We start from the raw sequence: 21169 nt of genomic DNA on the forward strand, positions 1-21169 counted from the left end.
TTTAGACTACTCTGGGCAAGGTGAGATGCCTCTCGTATCATGTAAGACATCTGACTCTCTTTAATTGAAGTCTTGTGGCTGCGGTGTACACCAGAGGTGAGGTTACAGACAGAGTTTGCATAACAGAAACAAGACTGGAGTCAAAGCAGCTGCTGAAAGACTGATAACTTAAAAGATACAGACAAGAGAATAACTGAAACGAATACTGACAATAAAACATCTCCACTTCCTTTTACTGGCTCAAAAGGAGCCATGGATTTAGTCATATAAAAAGAGACTGTGTGGAATCCTAGACTCTAGCTAGTTTCTGCTGCCAGGAAATCAGGAGGCCTCCAATACATTCCCATGTGCTGAAAAGACCACATGTGCCTTTGGTCAGACATGAATACTGGGCTGGGTTTTGTTTTTAATATGACAGTGGTTAATAGGAAATATACCAGCTGTCAGGGACTTTAGTCCACAAATATTGATTTTTCTTCTGACTCAGTCCTCCACTAGAGAGAGCAGTGCAGTATGAATTCCTCTTCACAAAACACATTACAGCAAAAATATCCCTGTAGTAATTTTACATTTGACTCCACGCCAAAACTTTGCCCTTAAATATCCCTTGTGCTTTAGCCATTATGAAAGATTTCAAGTTGTCATCAGCTGCTTTCATGACTGTTTCTTCCACAACATCTGCTGTGCTCGGGGATGCCTGGCAGCTCATCATGTGGCAGGGTGTAACTCACATCAGAGCAGGAAAGGAAAGACAGGAGGAAGAGTTAAGACAGACAGCTGACGAGCATCGACCCAGGGACTGGATGTGACACAAGACGTGGCTTTTCAGGAGAGTCGAAGCGCTTCAAGATGGCGTCAGTGTGGGGATTTGACACAGAAAACAGAAAGCGTGGGTGTTCTGTTGTAGTCACACGGTCAGCAATGATGCCTTGACATGTGAAACACACACAGTCTACAAGAAAATGAAAAGTTCACTCATAGTTTGAGGAATGGGGGGTCATAAACTGGAAAAGATTCCTGCACAAATGTGACGAAGTGCACTGTGTGCCCTTCATTGCTCCAGGTGAAACAACAACCCCTTTTTAGATTGATTCACACCAATTACAGGGACGCCATATTTGCAGCAGTCAGCAGCTGTTGAGGGGGCCCTTCTGTCTCCAATCGTGCGTTTAGACCAATATGAAGAGATGTCACATCAGGTAACTACACAAAAAGTGTGTAAAGAGGTTTGTAAAGATGCAAATGGTGGTGAAAAACATGACGTGATTGCCAGGAATTTGCATCAATCAATTTTTTAAATACATACTACATGATCCAGTTACTTTGACTAATCTTGATCCATTTACTATTGCAATGAAATAACAGCAAGCAGCGGCACTTCCTCCCACAGTCCAAAGACATCAAGAGGGGACGAGGCTGATTGATACTCTAAATTGACCGTAGGCGTGGCTGTGAGTGTGAATGGTGGTCTGTCTCTATGTGTTGGCCCTGTTGGATGGATGGATGGATGGAAATAACAGTAAAATCTAGATCGGATGCAGAAGTCCAGACACAAGAACTGTGAACTGATTTAACAGCTGCTTTTCATTCCACCTTCAGATGTTGTTACGGATCCAGATACAACAGTGTTTCTTTCATGATTGTACTCCCATTGATGTGCAACAGCAATATGGATAATTGAGTCCTGGTCGATGACTGAAAGAAATGGTAAAAAAAAAGAAAAAAAAAAAGAAGAGATCTCTCGTGAGCTGCAGAGAGAAGGTGAGGAACTTCAAACACAAATAATCCTTCTGGGGGGATTTCTGACTACATTCCTGCCTAGTTTGAAAGACCACTTAATCAATGAGAGAAACAGACAAGAAACCTATATCTGCAGGCTACCAGGCTTCGAAGATTGGCTTTATGTTCAGAACTTGCACCGGTTTGAAGACTGACGGAGATCAGTCTGAGATCTCAGCTCTACTTAAATGATCTGATTTTAGATCAACGTCAGCAGCACATCATCAACTCCAGTTGTCTAATCTTAAATGCATTTCAACTTCAGATGACAAGTTGAAGAATGAACAACTCTGTACTGATGACTTCTTGCAAGACAAATGTCCTTCATTAGGCCCTTTCATAGCAAGACAAACACGGCTGCTTTTGTTCTATTTAGTCTCTCATTCCTTTTAGGCTGGCCAATATCCGATTTTACACATCGTGATACATGTGTTTTCTTTTACTGCAATTTAAAGAAATGTAATTTTCTGTTCTTAACAGACTATTGGTCCCAATATTTGCTTCAATCAACGTATACCTGTATATTTATATAATTAATGGTTAATTAACGCAAATGTTGTTAATATTTGTCTTCTGCCACAAATCGTCCGTGCAACAATGTCCTAATGGAAGAATTTGGAAAAATATCATAATTGAATTTCACCCAGCCCTAATTCCAGTGAGCCAAGGGACCCAATTGTAGGGTGCTGCTGGCAAGCCTAAATGAAACAGGGCCGTGAGGAACAGTGTTCATTTTACCTGCTTGATCCGGCAACGACACATCAAAACAGCAGCAGAAAGTGAAACAGCCTCCTGGAAATTCTCTTATTCTCACACGGCCCAACGCCAGCTGGTTCGTGGCTTCACTCTCACTTTCAGAGGATCATTGTTCAAATCCCTTTGCTCTTTAACCAATGTTGTTTTGTGATTATGATGCTTTATGGTGCAGAGTATAAAAATGCCAAGGATTATTTCAGGACACATATTCACCGAACCAGCATTGGTCCTGGAGGTCATGAAAGAATTCATATTTTTCTAAATTCAAAGAATTCTGAAATTTATTTTTCTCTGCCTCATTGCTTTTGCTTCTCAACATGTAGGAAGTGATTCCTCTGGAACACACAGGGGTGAAGGAAAAGAGACAAAAAGATGACGGTTGCGGGAATGACAGACAGGCATGAACAGTGAGGGAGGGTCTCGTTGGAATCCACACGTACGGTAGTTCCTCTCAGATGATGCTGAATTCTTATCTGACAGGATGATCGCGAAAGGTTACAGTCATTATGGAACACTCACTCACTCTCTCACACACACACACACACACACACACACACACACACACACAGAGTCAGAAAGGCCAAGCAAGCACCAGGCTAATATTATGTGTCTGGTGTGCTGGCTATTTACATACCCTTCCAGAAGGCTTGTCACATTCAATTAATTACACTCTGGCAGGGTGAAACAGATGATTAAAAATAATGATGAAAACCATTTCCTCATGTCCGTCCAAAGCAGTCTTAAATAACGTCAAATGATATCTGAAACAAGGCTGCCTTTTTGAAGGTGATTTTTGTCATTCCCAGGAGGGATTAGAGTTCCATTCCTTCTATTAGGGAGGGGAATGCAGGAAGCGAGCCAGAGAGGATGTTTGTAAGAGCAGCTGTGATCATGAGCTGGCTTTAATACTGGCAGAGGGAAAAAAAAGAGTTGAAGCCAGTAGGGTAATGAGCTGCATCACAGCGTCCGTTCAGAACTCCTTACATCTGATGTCTTTTAGTACCTTTCTAACACAGTCACATCAATTAGTAGCTGTGCGAAGGCCTGTTGGTCAGACAAACACAGTGCATTCCGATATACAGTATGGTTTGAGAGAATCTGTTCCTCCAGAAGGTTTTCATGTCTACAATGTTCAATTGTGCTTCACTTATCACACAAAAGAACAGCCTGAATCGGGATTGTTGTGGTGAAAGGAGGAATCAAACACTGGGGGTGTGACAGCCTTGTGGGGGAATTGGGAGCTGTCAGAGTGAAGGAAATACCCAAAGGGGCATATGAATACACAAATCTACATTTCAAGCAGTGCTACGTCTCCACCAGCTCGTATCTCTGCCTGTCGCTGAAATACGCAGCAGCAGCCAGAGCATAATTTTTCACTTCTGACTGCAGCGGAGATGAATCCATTAGTCACGAGAGCTTCTTTCAGCATGGATGTTCTTCAAGGAAGCCTCCCTTTACACAAAAATGTCATTTTCAATAAAAAATGTCTGCCCGTGAAATCTCTTTTCCCCCTCCCTCTACTGTTTCGCCCTTTGTCAGGAAATATAATGGCTTGCTTCAACCAGATTAGCCTTGTCTTTGAGATTGGAACGCTGACAAACAGACCATGACATGCTGGGGACAGCTTCTCCACTTGGATGGATAGTATCTTCATAAAAATGAGGTGATTTTCCTGTCACTCCTCACCTAATAAAAGAGACTGACACTGCAATAAATTGTGGTAGGTGAGAGGCTCAACTTTTATTTATGTGGCTATCTGCAGATACAGAGTACCACATCCTAGATGAGTTACCACAGTGACCCAACAAGATGTGAACCAACAAAAGATTGAAAACAAATCTCTGATGTGAGAGAGTTTATTTTCAGTCAAACAACAGCTGCAACTCTTTCAGCTTTTGCTGTAGTACATCCCAAGCACTCTTCAGCAGTCGATGCGGAACTTTTTTCCAAAAATAAATCCCACAAGTCCAGAGGCAACACAAGAAATCACATTGTTTTCAGATACCAAAGCAGAGGACCCCAATCACTCTTATCTTGGGTCTTGTGTCTACTTTCCAGTCCATCTCTTGTTGCCTTCCTTCCCCTAATCAAACTGCAGTTTTTGAGGGTTAAGCCTGCTGAAAAGATCAACATTTACACATACAGCAGGCCTGGTGAAAATTCAGACCTGACCTGGGTCAATGTAAACTTGGCTTAGGCTGTTAGTCCAATCAGTGTAAACACTTATTATCATTATTATCATTATGACTGTGCTCTATTATGTTCTGAGGACAAAACAATATTGAGTGAATGCTGATACTTAAAAAAACAACAACCAACAAGCTGCCATACTCACACCCACCCCTGCTTCGTTGCTTCTTGTGCTACTGTCAGGCTTCTTCCCAGCCAGCAGGGAACATTCTTACACTAGCCACAAGTTCTGATGATTTCAAAGGAAATGTTTTAATCGAACTCCTAGAGAATGTTTCAAGGAGGTCGAATCCTAGGTTATAACCTCACAAATAATGTTCCCATTAACTTGCATATGAACTAAGATAACTCCAACATTTTGAGGATGTTTTGGGGACGTTGTTGAATATTTGATTTTTGATCTGCTTCCTCAACCAAAATGTATATGTTTAAGAATGTTATCCTACCTTTAGGAGGAACATTCTGAAAATAATTTACAACATTCCCATTATACACACGGTTAAAAACACTGTGCATTATATTCTCAAACATTCTCAGAAGAAATCATTTGGAGCTGGGTAGAAAAATTTGGTACGAAATGCCCACTAGATGGCACTTTTTCACTAAATAGTGGAATTTGAAAAACATTTACGGCTGACTTAGGAAATACTTTCAATTTTTTTCTTGTTTTGTCATTAACCTGCGCTGAGCCGGTCATCCCTCCTAAAAACCTTTATTCATTTGAAGTAGCATGATGTTGATGTGATGCTGAGGAACTGAATGAAAGAACTGATTCTGCAAGGATATAATACATTTATTATGCAGCCATCAATATACCAGATAAGAATCTGTGCCGACTCTTATCTAAAGCCCACGGGTATCTGCCATGACATCAATAGTGCACATTAAACACAGCGTTTAAACACAGTCAGTTTCTTTGCGTGTGTCATTATAAAACTGTCCCAACTAAATTCGTAGAGTTACAGCACAACCCTCAAAAGCGTTACATTTCTTCCCGTAAGGTGTAGACCCATAATGAGCTAAGAACACCAAAAACCAGCGGCGGAAGAAGAAAGATTATGGTACATTGGAGAAAAAAAAAACTTTCTTTTGCATACATTTCTATTCAATCGATATTTTGGACTAAAGAGTTGATAAATTGGAGGGTGAATTGGTCTCTTAAATCCAACTGCTGATAACTCAATAATGCACTCGGAAATGTCATGGCCTGAAAGTGTGCCACTGCATAAAATGTAAACTTAAATATGATATATACAGGAGTACGATATGATTCCTACAGACTCAAGATCAATTAAATGAGCAAATGCAGAAGCCTAAGCCTCCCCTCATGTGTGATGGTGAAATCAACTTCCCAAGAAAAAGAAAGATAATTATGTAAAACAGGTAAGGTCAGTGCATCCTTCTTTGTTGTAAAAGTAAGCAGATATTTCCCACCTATCAATCCTGACGGCATCCACACATTGAGTTTGGAATTTCCTCAACTCTTCAGAGACCGATACACACTTACACCTCCATATACCCTTCACCCTCTTTAGAGGAGAATAACGCATGTTGACTCAACCAAACATCGCATCATTAAAGCTAAGCCTTTCACTGCACTCAAACCAGTTGAGTCACAGCCGAGTGCCTTTACCACCCTGAGGGAATGTGAGCAAACAATGTTGCTACAGTGACCCTGATAAACACTGACAATCAGATATCTATCTATTTTATTTTTTACCAGACAGGCTGATATATCCCTGCCATTGCTTTCAAGGTTCATTCAGCCAGCACAAAGAGCTGTAAATAAGCCTACCGGTGAAATTCATGCGACTCACTGAGCCAGCACACATTCATACAGCTCATAATGTGCAAAATAATACACACTCGCTTACCATAGTGTCAAAACCAATGGCACTTTTAAGAGCACACAATCATCAGGCTCCTACCTGCAATTTGGTGGTGGGTCCAAGGTTATCTCTGCTAGCTCTTTCTGGATCCTGAAACAAGACAGAGCTCTGTGTTATTATAATAACACACACACACACACACACACACACACACACACACAGTTCTAATAAATCCTGCCTGCAGAAATCAATCTTTAAGTGTACATATTGAGTACCTCATTGATTTTCTAATGAGCTCCTGAGCACAGGAATAAGTCCTGTCACGCCAAATCAACACAGGAACTGCACGGCTGAGTATTTGCTGTTTTTTAATCGCACATTCATAAATTGATATTGATGTCAAAAGGCCATGACAGATAAAAGAATCATTATCTGATGCATTTGGCAAAATGAATTTTTCTGCTGACCGTGGCCATGTCACACCCCTCCACCTTACAGGCAGCTGTGGGAGGATTTCCTCAGGATATCTAGAAAGGTTAAGTGAATAGATAATAAAGGTTGTCCACTTTGGAGTATTCATGACGTAGGCATACAAGAGCTTTTCCTAGAAGAACCCAGCAGCCAAATATCCCTCTCTTAGCATAAATACTGCCATTATTCCCACTTCTGGCTCACTGACAAGACTTGCGCTTTTGCCGGATTGATTCAAAAATTCTTTTAAGACTTTCCTCCCAAGATGATCAAAAGGTTCGGGAAAAAAAGGAGGGGGGAGGAGGGGGTAGTGATAACAATGACCAGAGCAAAGGGTAAAAGAAAGTGGTTTGTTATTGTTGAGCAAACAATGTAAACACTAACCATGTAGCCCAACCTAAACATGACAGGATTGTTGCATGGGGCTTTTTGGACCCTTTCATAAGATAATCTGCAGGAAAATGAAGTTTAGGCTTCCAATTCTAGTTTGGCAAGGTCATATCCACAAATGAAAATCCCTTTTAATGATATTGTGCTCTGAATAACCAAATGGCAGACATATGATTTCAACAGCACTTCAAATTGTGTTGCTAACCTTGTTAACCGCTGTATTTTAGACAGGTTAATTCTTGAAAATTCCAGAGTGCAATATATACTCACATATTTTATGCCATCAAACAAAACATTCAAATGTCTTAATCAGTTATAGATCTTCTTTACTGCTTTTCCAAAATCCCATTATGGGACGGAGGAGCAATTCAGGAATTGTTAAGCAATGCTCCAGTGACTTATTTCCCCGTTTAGGACTCATTTCTGCACTGTTCTGTTACATCCCACTTTGAGAAGTATTAAATAATATCTATATGTTTATGTTAATGAAAAGAGGAAATATGTTGTTTGGGTAAGGTTGGGTGGAAGTGTAGTTACAGCAGAATCCAGGACATGACTTGATATTTTTCCATGTTCTCACTTTCATCTGGGGAACTGTGCTTCGCTTCCATGCTGGGACGGCATGAAAAACAAAAAACTAAATGATTGACTACTCCCATTGATCGGGCTCCATTTTCACTCAGCTCTTTGTTTGCTGTGACACGAAAATAATTTGCAATTGCAGGAGCGAGGGAGAAGAAAGGAAAGCAGTCACTGCTGACGTGATCTACTATTTCTGTGTCAACATGAAAATAAATGAATGTTAGTGATAATTGCTGCACGTTCATGTTACACTTAAAAATGTTTGCTGCTAGATAGAGGAGTACTTTCTCAAACCATTTGAAAATGCTACGATACGGCCCCCAGGAAGAGAAGCTCTTCTGTATAGCAGCAGCATATTTGATTTGGAACTTGGTGCTGCTACTTTCTTGGCCAGGTTCCCTTGAAATAGCGATCCTCTGATCTCAACAGTCACCTGGTTAGATTAAGTTTAACAAATGAAATAAAGATAATGGATACTTTCATATAGTGTGATGACATGTTACCTGTTGTTTTTGATGAGTGCAAAACTCAAGACAAATATTTAACACATTATGTACTCAGGTAAAATGATATTTACAGATACACTGTTTTGAGATATTTTACAGTATCAAAAACAAGGTATTCAGAATTGAGACAATTCAAGGGTACCTAGCAGTCACTTTATTTCCAGACTGTTAAGGAATACTCTCCTCAGTAACAGAGAGGGAACTGTCCTTTCTTTAGCTTCATGACTCTGACATGGAACAAGATCCACGTGTGTGTGTGTGTGTGTGTGTGTGTGTGTGTGTAGTGGCACAGATTTCCGTTGTCATGATGGGGCTGTTTGTGATTTCAGGTGATTACGTAAATTAATATATATAACTGTATATATGTATATGTATAAATGTTTTGGGGGCAATTTTGGACCCCATGGTCTAAAAAAATGGAGGCATTTTTAAAATCACTGGTGAGCCATGGAAAAAAATAGTTAGAGCTTGGTTATTTTAAGAGCTGGACTAATTAACCAGGTTGCCAATCTAATGGGCCGATTGACGCCGATTTTAACATGTAATTCTCAGTAATTAAATGCCATTAATACGGCATGTTCTTCTTAGAAATGATGTCCTTTTGCGTACAGTAGAGGCACTCCGACTCCTCTCATGTCACGCTCCACAGCAACCCCCAAGATTGAGAGTGAAGTAGTGTACGGCATGTCTATGGTGTACCGTACTAAAAAACCAACAGCACATGTGTACTAAAACCAAGCATTTTGCCTCAAGTTTAATAAAAACAAAATAACTTGTTTCCCATGACGTGCCTCATTGTGTCTGTCATGCTTGACTGATATTATCAGTCAAGCATGACATGTCAGCAAGCTAAGACAGTTAGGACCACCTAGCTTAAGTATTAGCTACCTTGCTAAACTATTTAACCGACACCATGAATGATGTAACAGTAACGTTACAGTACCTCAAAGTAATATTACGCTCACTCAGGCAGCTGCATGCTACCAGACTGGATAAGACTGGAGCAAATTAGGATAACGCTTTGTCGCCATGGGCCAGTCGAGTTTCCAGTTCAAAATCGTTGCTGGGAGTTTTGTGAGGATCTGGAGGCACTGTGACTCGTTCACTTTGGTGGGTGGTTAAACTGGCTTAACCAAGTAGTCCATGACCTACCGCAGCATCAACAGCTTCAGGTAAGGCATGTAATCAGTACAACCTTGTTCATAAAACCTTGAGAATAAAGAGTTGGTTGCAAAAAACTTTGCTTTGCACTTTTGGCCTCCGGAACATGTTTCGTGAGGGCATTCTTGGCTTAACTGGGGGCAAATGGCCCAGTTCATTATAGACCCAAAACCCTGACAACCCAGAGTTGAGACCAGGGGGCAGAGCTGCCATCTTAAACACTTCCGTGCATCCACTAGGGGGCAGTTACCCACCCAAAACACCACAGAGACTGTGTCTGTCCCCCAACCATCCATCCATCGTCGTCTTCCGCTTATTCCTTACTAGTAAGGGTCGCGGGGGGGCTGGAGCCTATCCCAGCATCTACGGGCGAGAGGCGGGGTTCACCCTGGACAGGTCACCAGTCCATCGCAGGGCCAACATACAGACAAACAACCATTCACACTCACACTCACATTCACTACAGTCAATTTAGAGTATCAATCAGCCTCGTCCCCAAATTGCATGTCTTTGGACTGTGGGAGGAAGCTGGAGTACCAGAGAGAACCCACACAGGAACAGGGAGAACATGCAGACTCACACAGAAAGATCCCGCGCCCGAGCCGGGACTCGAACCCGGAACCTTCTTGCTGTGAGGCCACAGTGCTGACCACTGCACCACCGTGCAGCCCTGTCCCCCAACCACAACAGTTTATTCACTCAAATACTGTTAGAAGAGGAGTCAATCAGAAAAAAACTCATTAAAATTAACACCACCGCCGAATAATTCAAAAGAATATAAAAATTAGATGTGGACTATCAAATATCAGATCTCTGACACCAAAAACCGTACTAGTAAATGAATTAATATCTGGCAATTGCATTGACCTGCTCTGTCTCTCTGAAACCTGGCTACATGATGATTAGTATGCGAGTCTAAATGGATCCACTCCTCCCAGTCACATTAACGCTCATATCCCTCGAGGCTCTGGCCGAGGAGGTGGAGTTGCTGCCATTTTTGACAGAAGTCTAGTAATAAATTCCAAACCCCAAATAAGTTTTAATCCATTTCAAAGCCTGATTCTCAGTTTGTCTCATCCAGCATTGAAAACTCGACAGCCACTTTTATGTACTCTTGTGTACCGTCTCCTGGTCCTTACTCTGAATTCTTATCTGAATTATCAGAGTTTATATCCAGTTTAGTTCTTGAAACAGATACAGTCATTATAGTAGGTCAGAGATGTTCACAAGTCTTTTTTAGCAAGTCCAAGTCAAGTCTCAAGTCTTTGGTCACGTCTCAAGTCTTTGGTCACGAGTCCAAGTCAAGTCTCAAGTCTCTAAAAAATAAAAGGCTCATGTCACTGGGTCTCTAATGACATCTTTTAAGTCTACTATCAATTGACACATTCCTCTATCCTCTCACTCAAACCCAGTGTAATGGTAACCTGATAAACGTGTAACATTAACGGTTACATGGTCAACAATAAACCTGTCACCTGCCTGTAAGCCGACAGTATAACGATGTATTTTTCTGTTTAACATTAGCCAGTAGACGGTGGCAGCGGAACGTAACGTACATTTTTTTTTTAACGTCATGTCAACGCCACTCAATGCAAAATTAACACTCATTCATCTTTTCAAATATTCAGTTACAAAGCTAGTGGCAAACTAAGCTAAAGTTACGTAGCGGACGTGTTAGCTAACCGTCCACATGCGCTAATGTGACTTGACGTACCGATCTGGGTGAGTTTTCAGGTGCCTGATGAAATTTGATGAGGTCGATCCTGCATCCTTAATTTTGTTGGTGCCGTCTTGTTTGAAGTTTTTATAACCAAACGTAATTACAAAGGGTACAGCAGCAGCTGCAGGTGTGCGCGTTGCCGTAGTGTTACCGTCATCTGAAGTAAAAGTGCGTGAAGGCGCGCACCCGCTATTGCCGTGACAAAAAGGAGGGAATGACATCAAGCTCATCAGACGTTTCAAAGTTTCCTCAGTGTTTATACGCCAAAAAAAGAAAACGTAATGATTGTTCACAAGTCCCAAAACACGAGTCCGAGTCGAGTGAATTTTTTTTCAGCTCGAGTTCAAGTCAAGTCTGAAGTCTCTGTGTGTGCGACTTAAGTGCAACTCGAGCCAGAGTCGCAAATTCGAGTCCCCATCTCTGTTGTAGGTGACTTCCGTATTCATGTGGATGTTGATAACGACAGTCGGGGTGCTGCATTTCTCTCTCTTTCATACTCAATTGGTTTCCATCAGTCTGTGCATGAACCCACTCACTGTCACAACCACACCGCCGACCTCGTCCTGACGTAGGGAATTGAAGCCGAACATCTAGTAGTATTTTCAGAGAACTCTCTTTTATCTGACCATCAATTATTCACTTTTGAATTTCTACTAATCGACTGCACTCCACTCAGGAAAAACGTGGTTTCCAGATGTTTGTCATCACGGTGTAGCTGGATTTAAGGAAGCGATGGTACTACATTCAGTGTCATGTCCCATTATAACAGAGGACGCTGGGGTCAACCTTAGTCCCTCCCTAACTGATCACCTTAATAATGCAACAGGCACCTTACGAACAACTCTGGACTCTATTGCCCCATTAAAAAGGAAACTATGAAACAAAGCAAACAAGCACTGTGGTGCAATTCTGAAACCCAACAGCTTAAATAAAAAAACTCAAGAAGATGCGGTGCATACAATATCATTGGATTTTCACACGAACGGATGTGAAAATAACAGCACAATGCTTTTTGTGCAGTTATCACTGTATATCTGATTAAACAAAGTATATTATCTTGATGAGGTGATTCTGATGTGGCCCGGGACACACTTGCAGTCCCACTACCGAAGACACTTGGCCCCATGTGACCCGGACCACCACAAAGAGATAGGATCTCAAGAGACAAAATGCACTGAGCGTGTTCAGACCTTTAGTTAAAGCCGATCACTTGTGATGAGATTTTTGGGAAGGATCTCCATACCAAGTCAGCATAATCAGACGGGCTCAAAGGGAGAATTCGAAAGCTGTACACTGGCAAACTAAGTGTCTGAATCATTAACTGGACATAAATGGATTTTTTTCTTCTGTGAGGTTGGTTTACATTCTGGGGATTGTGGAAAAAGTAAAGAACACGTAGAATACAAAAAAGACAACAGCAACTCTTCATCATAAAAGTATTTTTGAAATGGATTATACATCCCAGGTTAATGATAGAAGAATGAGTGAGATTAACAACCCTCCTTGGTGGGAAAATTCTTATGCACGACTGGCTTTGGGAAACATAAATTTGCAAAGGAGCCAGTAACCTAATCTCCATGCTTCCGCTCATAGAAATTGGGTTCAGATCAACTTGAGTGTGTGCAATTTTATCTGCAGTATTTTCTGAGGTGGCACATTTGGAATGCTGAAGCTGGGACATTTTAGGGTGAGTGGTGCATTGAACAAGGTTAAAGGAGTCTGGATGAAAAAAGTACTTCTCGTAAAAGTTCATCTTGGTTTTTCAGAAATTCTATTTTCTGTTTTGTTTTTTTTCAATATTCTATGCATGTTTTTGAAATCATGTGGTAAATGTCATGAATCGAGATTTCAATTATAAAATTCAAAAAAGACAAAATATGAATTTTCAGGCTGCACGGTGGTGCAGTGGTCAGCGCTGTCGCCTCACAGCAGGAAGGTTCTGGGTTCGAGTCCCGGCTCGGGCACGGGGTGTTTCTGTGTGAGTCTCCATGTTCTCCCTGTTCCTGTGTGGGTTCTCTCCGGTACTCCGGCTTCCTCCCACCATCCAAAGACATGCGAATGGTACTCTAATACTCTAAATTGACCGTAGGTGTGACTGTGAGTCTGTCTCTATGTGTTGGCTCTGCGATGGACTGGTGACCTGTCCAGGGTGAACCCTGCCTCTCGCTCAAAAGCTGCTGGGATAGGCTCCAGCCCCCCCGCAACCCTTAACAGGATAAGCGGAAGAAAATGGATGGATGGATAATTTTTAATTCTTTTGTAAAATACTTGAGTTGCTAGGAGTAGGAATAGTTCTTAGGCTACTGTTCTGCTCTAAATTGGCCTGCGCATAGTTGAGCAGCGATGTGATAACCATGAGCTCGAATGAGGGTCCAGCCCTTGCAGAAACAATATTTTGACATTAGTCCTACAGGCTCCTTAACTGACCATCTCAAACTGACGATATTGTTTGATGATGGATTTTATAGAGCAAATAATTATTCTAATATTTTTGTAGATTTTACAAGGTTTAAACATATAATTCCCATCATGATTTTCAACTAGTTAACTATACTAAAAAGCAATTTCCTTCACAAAAAATGAGCTTTAGGGGGCGCTAGCAGGCATGTGGTTAAGAAACAGCAGCCCATTTTACCAGGGAGAGAAGGGCAATACTTTTCTCCCTGATGTAACTCTTATGACCTAGTCACATTGAGTCTTTCCTGCTATCCTGGAAGCAAAGTCTGGCATGAGGCACAGAGGAAAATTACAGACCTGCCAGATGATGCGTAACTGTCAACTATTACTTCAATAGGATATTTAAAATCATTTCAAAATTTAACTCCATTTCTGGAAATTGTGCGACCCTAACATCTGTGTCCAATGGCTCCCTCCATACCCTTGATGTACACATTAATGATCTACAAATGATGCTTGGCTTGTTTATAGTGTGAGTCCCTGTTTTGCGTGCGTGTGAGTGTGTGTGTTTTGGTGGGACTTTGTCCTGATGCTATTGTGTGATGCTTCTTATGTTCAGTGGTATGTACTCAGTGGTATGTTCGTTGAGTCTATTCAGTATATTCAAGGGAGTGTTTTCAGAAAGTGAAATAAAAAATAAATGACACATTTACACTATTGAAGGAACTACAATCTTATTGTTGGTGGGCTGTTTATGTATTTGGATGCAAAGAGAGAAAATATGTTTCATAATCAAATCAGTTAAAATAATCATGATTATGTTTTTTGCCATAATTGAGCAGCCCTAACCATGACAAACAATTCTGACTACATTCCTGCACCCCTGCCTACACTGGAAAGTATCATATGGTAAGAGCACTGAGCCGTGGAATGTGGATATCTTCCTTGCCCTGGTGATTGCTTGGTACCGAAGAGAAAACCAAATAAGGGGTGGCAGATGATCATGTCAGCAGTGAGGGCAGTGTGAGCCCAGCAGAATACATGAAGTACGACAGAACAAGTGCAGAGGTACCTCTTGGCGCTGGTGGAGAGCTTGGCTGCAGTCTTGCTGGAAATTTTGGCCTCTTTCTTCTTTGGCTGTGTCTGATCCCGCTGCTCGGGGCCCGGCTGCTCCGGAGGAGCCACCTCCCTCTGCTCAGCATCCGAGCTTCCGCCACTTGTGTTGGGGCTGTCGTCTGGCCTCGGCTGCACCTCACTGGACATGCTGAGACTGCACACATACATGCAGTGTTATGCAAACTTATCAAATACTCACAAATAGCTTTGGCTGCAGCTTTAAAACCAGACCTTCATCTGGATCGGCTGCTACTCTTGGATTGCTAAATTGCTGCCCACTAATAAATATTTACACACACACACACACACACACACACACACACACACACACACACACACACACACACACATATATCTGCCTCTCACCCATATAGGGAGGTTCTGTGTCATCCTGTAGCTTGGGTCCTCTACCAGAGGCCTGGGAGCTTGAGGGTTCTATGCAGTATCTTAGCTGTTCCTAGGACTGCACTCCTCTGGACTGAGGTTTCAGGTCTTGTTCCTGGAATCTCTCCCAGTTTGGGGGTCACTGCTCTGTGTGCTCCTACTACCACGGGGACCACCTCAGCCTTGACCTTCCACATCCGTTCTAGCTGTTCTTTTAACCCCTAGTACTTCCCAACGTTCTCGTTCTGTTGGTGTCAGCTGGTATCACCACATCTGTCACCACTGCCCTCTTCTACTTTTTTTCCACCACTACAATGTCCGGTTGGTTCACCAGTAGCTGTCTGTCACTCTGGAAGCTGAAGTTCCACAGCACCTTATCCCTGTGGTTCTCGACCTCTTTTGGTGGTATGAAGTGGGATTTGGGTACTTCTAGTCCTTACTGGGTACAGATGTTTCTGTACGCTACCCCCACCACTTGGTTGAGCCTCTCCATGTATGCTTTTGTGGCTAGCATCTAACACCCTGCTACTATGTGTTGGACTGTCTCAGGAGTATCCTGAGTATACTTGAGTCTGGTCTCGTGTGGTAGACCTTGGCCTCTATGGCTCTTGTGCTTGGGGCCTGCTCTTGTGCTGCCATGATGAGTGCTTCTGTGCTGTCTTTCAGTCCAGCATCTTCCAGCCATTGGCAGGTCTTCTTGATATCAGCCACTTCCTCAATCTGGAGGTTGATTTTATCAATTAGTTCAAGTTTTTTGTTGGGGACGATTTAAAAAATAAAAAATTCTAATTTTTACTCCTCTTGCTATGGCGCAACTTTTGTCCCCCAGGAACTTCCATAGATTTGCCCCTCATCCCTCCCCCTTTTTTCCTGGGCACGCAAACATGGCTAACGAGAGTGGGAAGTTTGTATCTAAGAAAGGAGTAGTATCATCAGTGGTTTGGAACCGGTTTGGGTTTGAGGCGACAGATGTTGAACAAATGACTGCACGCTGCAAAGTTTGTTTGAAGCCCATTGCAACAAAAGGCAGTAGCACAACGAACTTATTTCAGCATCTAAAACAAAGGCATCCAGCCGAGTGGGAGAAATGCTGCTCTTTGTGAGGGGAACAAGACCGCTATAACCGACAAACTCCCAATAAAAACAGCTTCCTGTAGTGGAATCATTTACCCACAGGAAAAAAATCGAAAATCAAATTATTTGTGGAAAAAAAATCGAAAATCAAATTATTTGTGAAAAAAAATCGGAGATCTTATTTTTAGTCCGTATCGCCCAGTCCTAATATATATATGTATATGTGTGTGTGTGTGTGTGTATATGCACGTGTATATATGTATACTTACACAAACATACATAGCAAAAACAGATGTGTTTTGGCATACTGCGTATCCCTGTAAATAGTATTTATTGACCATATCTTTTGTTTCTGACACAGTGCTGTCTTTTCATATACTATGTAGCATTTTCATGGGAAATTTGGGGTGCAATGTTCTTTTCAAAGCAGTATAAGAGAGGTCTAATGACTACGGAGCTTAATCTTGATTGTTAAAAGGCACAAAACAAATTTGACGCCACACCTCTGGATACACAAAATGTGCCAGATTTCGGTAGCTGAGAGTGTAACACAGAGTACAGAGTCTGCCAGTGAGTGGTGAGCTGACAGCAGCCGCAAGCGTGGTTATGGATTTCAAAACTCAGCAATATCCATGTTGGTGGCTGAGGGAACATGTTGAAACTGAGGAGCGCCTGATGAAGCACAACCAGCTGTTTCCCACACCATAATATGTTTATTACTTATTTCAGTGAAAAGCTGTTACTGGTACCAGTTCATATGTGGTCCCCCATGCTAGACCCTAGAAGTTTTATATATATATATATTTAGCAGCAGCAGTGATATGTATTGTTTTTTTGAATATATCCAAAATAACAGTGCAACTTGATTAAAACTGTTAGACTGACTCTTAAATTATCAATCGGAGTGTGAGTCCTGAAATAGATACTCTGGAGAAACAAGATCTCCCTATGATGGGTTGTTGAGCCACAGTTGGACCTCAGTGAGTGTGTGTGTGTTTCACCAACCACGACATCAGAGTCACTCACACTAGTGAGACAAATCCTTTTTCACCAACACAGACTCATTCACTTTAACTAGGAGTGAAATGAAGCTTGGACAGTGTAAAATAGACATTGGAGAGGAGAACGTTTGGTAATTTGCAATGATTATTTTTACAATTTGCCGACATTTTACAACCCAAACATAGAATCAGTGAACTGTGAGAATAATGAACAGTACACAGAGATGGAATGAGGGGACAGGACAACCCACCCCTGAGCTGGCAATGAAGGTGTTAACAGCCCAGAATCCATGTCTGTGTACAAGGGAGTGGAGAAATGATGGAACAGCTCATTCAGAACGCAGATGCTGTTAAGTTTCTCCACACACCTCTGTTGTGCAACACCGGAACGCTGTATAAATTTAGCCTGTACTGTTTGGTTTGGTCTCAACAAGCAAAGCAGCATAATGGTGCAGGTAACAGAAAGATGAGTCACAAGATGATTCCCAGATATCAAATAAATCTGAGAAATAAACCCAAATAAAATTCAATGAAAAAAAAAATCAAGTTTGATGGGTTTGGACAGGGCTCAGTGCTGGTTTGCACGCTTCAGCTAAATCAAGGGAGAGTGACGGTCACAAGTCTTGGACAATTCATTTTGAGGGTCCACAGAAAGAAAACAAAAATGAATCCCCTCTTTAAATAAACAGTGAACGATCAATTGTGTTAACAACTCTCTTCACCTGCGGCAGTAAATTTGCATACACTGCACTAAACGCACACTGCTACATTCTGGGCCGGTAGGGATCCTTCGAATTACAAACTGTCTGTAACTGGTATATCTATTCAATCGTTTGTTCCACTGGACTCAAGAAATCGAAAGAAAAAAACAACTTCAAAACGTGTTCAACCCTTCATCACATTATCATATCGGTGGGTACAAGTCCACACAGTTAAGTACGAAACAACTTTGAACTGTTCCTTCACATCAGTGCATAAAGCTGGAACACTGCATTTAATGAATGGGGTCTTCTAAGCCGAGAAAGAAGGTGAACATCTGCATCCCATAAATCGCTGTATCTGTAGTCAAAAACGAGCGGACGTCAGATCTCTTCAAACTCATCCTCAGAATCAGCCAAGGTCCTTGTCTGCTGCTCGCAAGCCTGCAGCCTCAATAATAAAAGACACCTACAAGGTCGTGTGTGTGTGCGCGCGCATGTGTGCGTGTGTGTGTAGCTCATAAGGTGCTTGCGTGCAAATCATGATACAACTGAATTAGGCAGAAACAAAGACAGATGGTTACATCATAATGACAGCAGGTTTAGCAATGACTGAATATATGTGTCCTTTTCTAAACAAAGAGATCGCCGCTCTGTGAAGACATTTCAGTGAAATGGTGGGACACCAAACTAAATGTCCACCTGGGGCTTCAACACTGTCCCAGCTGGCCGTGCATTGTGTTCCAGGTGAATGAAAGCCTCTCTAGGGGTACGCTGTTAGTTACAGTTCAGAAGATGATTTGTTTCCATTTGTCAGGTGAGGACAAAGACTGAAGGTAAAAACTGCAGACGGAGCACCAGATCACCTTCAGCACTTTCCAGAGGAGACAATGAGGCAGATGTTTTTTTTCTCCTCAGGTATGAAACTGTCATAACACCTCAGATGTTATTCTGTTGACCTACTGAGACACTACAGCCCGGAGAGAAGAGGGACACTCTTCAAATATGTCTCTCAAACAATTACACGCTGTGATGGTATTTATTTTGCACCGTCTGCGGTTTATGTCGCGCACAATCCAGCTGTAAAAGTGAAATTTCAACTTTTATATTGTTAGTTACAGAGTGCGGATTATTGCAGGACGGGCAAATGCATAAGTTTTAATACTGTTTTGTGTAACAGGCGTAAAATAAATGATCAAAGGTGTTCACGCGTGTCAGTAACACTTACACGAGTAAGGGTTTGGAATGACTTCTTTTGTGTGTGGAATCAGGATGGCGTTCTCTCATACTGGTACGGTTACCATCGGGAGCCCCCAGCACCCATCGCACCCCGCTTCCCTAGTTCGTATCAGCTCCCTGCAGGGAGGTCACAGCCGCGCGGCTTCGGTCGGTCCGTCATGAACCTGCACATCCCGACTTTGCGATGGCCGAAGTATCCAGCAGTACCGAGCTGCCACTGACCAAACCTCCAATACAAAAACCAGAGCGGATGCCCCCCTCTTCCCCAACCACCACCTCCACCGCCCCCTCGCTCACAAGATAACCACATAAACCTCCCGTCTATTTGTGGAGTCACGTTTTTGGAGAACCACCCACCTTCCTACGAGGGTTGGACGCTCGCCGGCGCAAGAAATGGGGCGCAAAGTCCGAAGTATATTTCGATATCCGTCCACTGGTTGACCGCTGTTTTCCGTCCGTGTCTTCTGACTGCTGGAGAATGTACCGAACCGCGACCGTCAATGGAAGCCACTACTACAAACACAACTTCCGGTTGTAACTGACAAAATAAGAGTCAAATCCACCTTACTGAGTAGTCTTGATTTTGATTTCCCAGACATTATTGGCTTATTTTGTTGCAACTGTGTTTGATTTTTTATGATTATGAGGTGGATCAGTAACACACCGAAGGGGGTCCAGTGAGGTGCTGCTCACTGCAAGTTTATTATTGTATTTGCCCATTAAAATCAAATAAATAGCGCACTTTCTGAATTTATGTTTTATTTTATTTTTGGCCTGTGGCCCTCATCGTGATAAAGACACTAGGGCTGCACATTTGCTCGAATTCCATCACAAATTCTGCAATTTCAAAGTCAAATTAAGGCGCAATATTTGAAATAAATGTTAACCGTGTGTCAAAATTCTATTTTACAGGTCCGAACAAATATCACCCATTAACAATTTAATGGGATTCTCAATGAAAATGATAAGACATTAACCTTCTCTCTAACATTGAATATAATATCGCAATCAATCACGAATAATTCAATTACTTCGATTTTTTCATAATCGTGTCGCCCCGTAACAAAAGTATCATTCATATCTGCAGTCATACTCATTAAGATTGTTTATGTGATTAAATGAATCTTTTCTCCAATAACATGTTGTGTTTGTACACAAATAAACAGCATGATAAAAAATCTGTCGTTGGCAGTATGCTTTTGAAAAAAAAAAAGGAAAATCAAGTGTGCGTTCTTCCTTTTTGCAGTTTCAATAGCTTTATTTATGTCTTTAAAATGACGATTTTTGAAGAATAAATGTGTAAGAATATGTGAACTGTGAAGGAGACCCGATTATACATGACTCTACTTGTATCATTCTTTTTACATTCGGAAAGAGAATCCTGAGAAATGACCTACGCTATCGGAACTGGTTTTCAGAGGCAAAATTCTAAATATAATTGACAATCAATCGCAGTCGCGAACTCTCAGTCGCATGGAGTTGTTACAAATTTTTATTTTTATGCTTGTTTACTCTTTTCGAGTGTTCATCGCATACATGTCCAAAACATTAAACCAAATTAAACATACTGATCGGAGAGCAGTAATTACTAAATAGAATATATTTCAAGAAGATAATAAGCATTTTGTGATTAATTCAAACAAGGTATATTACGTTCGTAGTGGTGCCTGAAGTCACGGTGCCATGTCAGTGGTTTGACAGGGTTACATGTTGACTGCTTAAGTAACAACAATGTAAAACAAGCCAGACGCGCTTGGATATGGAGAACGCGTAATATTTGGGGAATACGAACAAAAATAATCAATGCAATTCTTCGAAATCGTACAATCCACCATTGCGGAACCATTGAAAGGATTCCATGTTTCTTCTCGACCAG

At 41.7% G+C, this 21169-nt stretch overlaps 1 protein-coding gene across 2 annotated transcripts in view; it reads right to left on the reverse strand.

Moving 5' to 3' along the window:
• Positions 1 to 19798, reverse strand: part of LOC147241018 (ubiquitin-conjugating enzyme E2 E2-like) — a 78546-nt gene extending 58748 nt beyond the window's left edge. Inside the window, exons 1-3 of one of the 2 annotated variants that reach the window (XM_086193103.1) lie at positions 19651 to 19798; positions 14854 to 15051; positions 6654 to 6704 (exon numbers count right to left, since the gene is read on the reverse strand). In XM_086193103.1, the coding sequence (XP_086049229.1) occupies positions 6654 to 6704; positions 14854 to 15044 (242 nt within the window). In that variant the 5' untranslated portion in view covers positions 15045 to 15051; positions 19651 to 19798. Of the gene's footprint in view, positions 1 to 6653; positions 6705 to 11378; positions 11625 to 14853; positions 15052 to 19650 lie in introns of those variants that run through there. The other variant, XM_086193102.1, reaches the window with a different exon arrangement.
• Between the last annotated feature and the right edge of the window lie 1371 nt (positions 19799 to 21169).

Source organism: Aulostomus chinensis, chromosome 22 (genome assembly GCF_037954235.1).
Source record: "Aulostomus chinensis isolate RoL2024-O1b breed Wild chromosome 22, RoL_Achi_v1.0, whole genome shotgun sequence".
In the NCBI taxonomy this organism is placed as follows: Eukaryota; Metazoa; Chordata; class Actinopteri; order Syngnathiformes; family Aulostomidae; genus Aulostomus; species Aulostomus chinensis.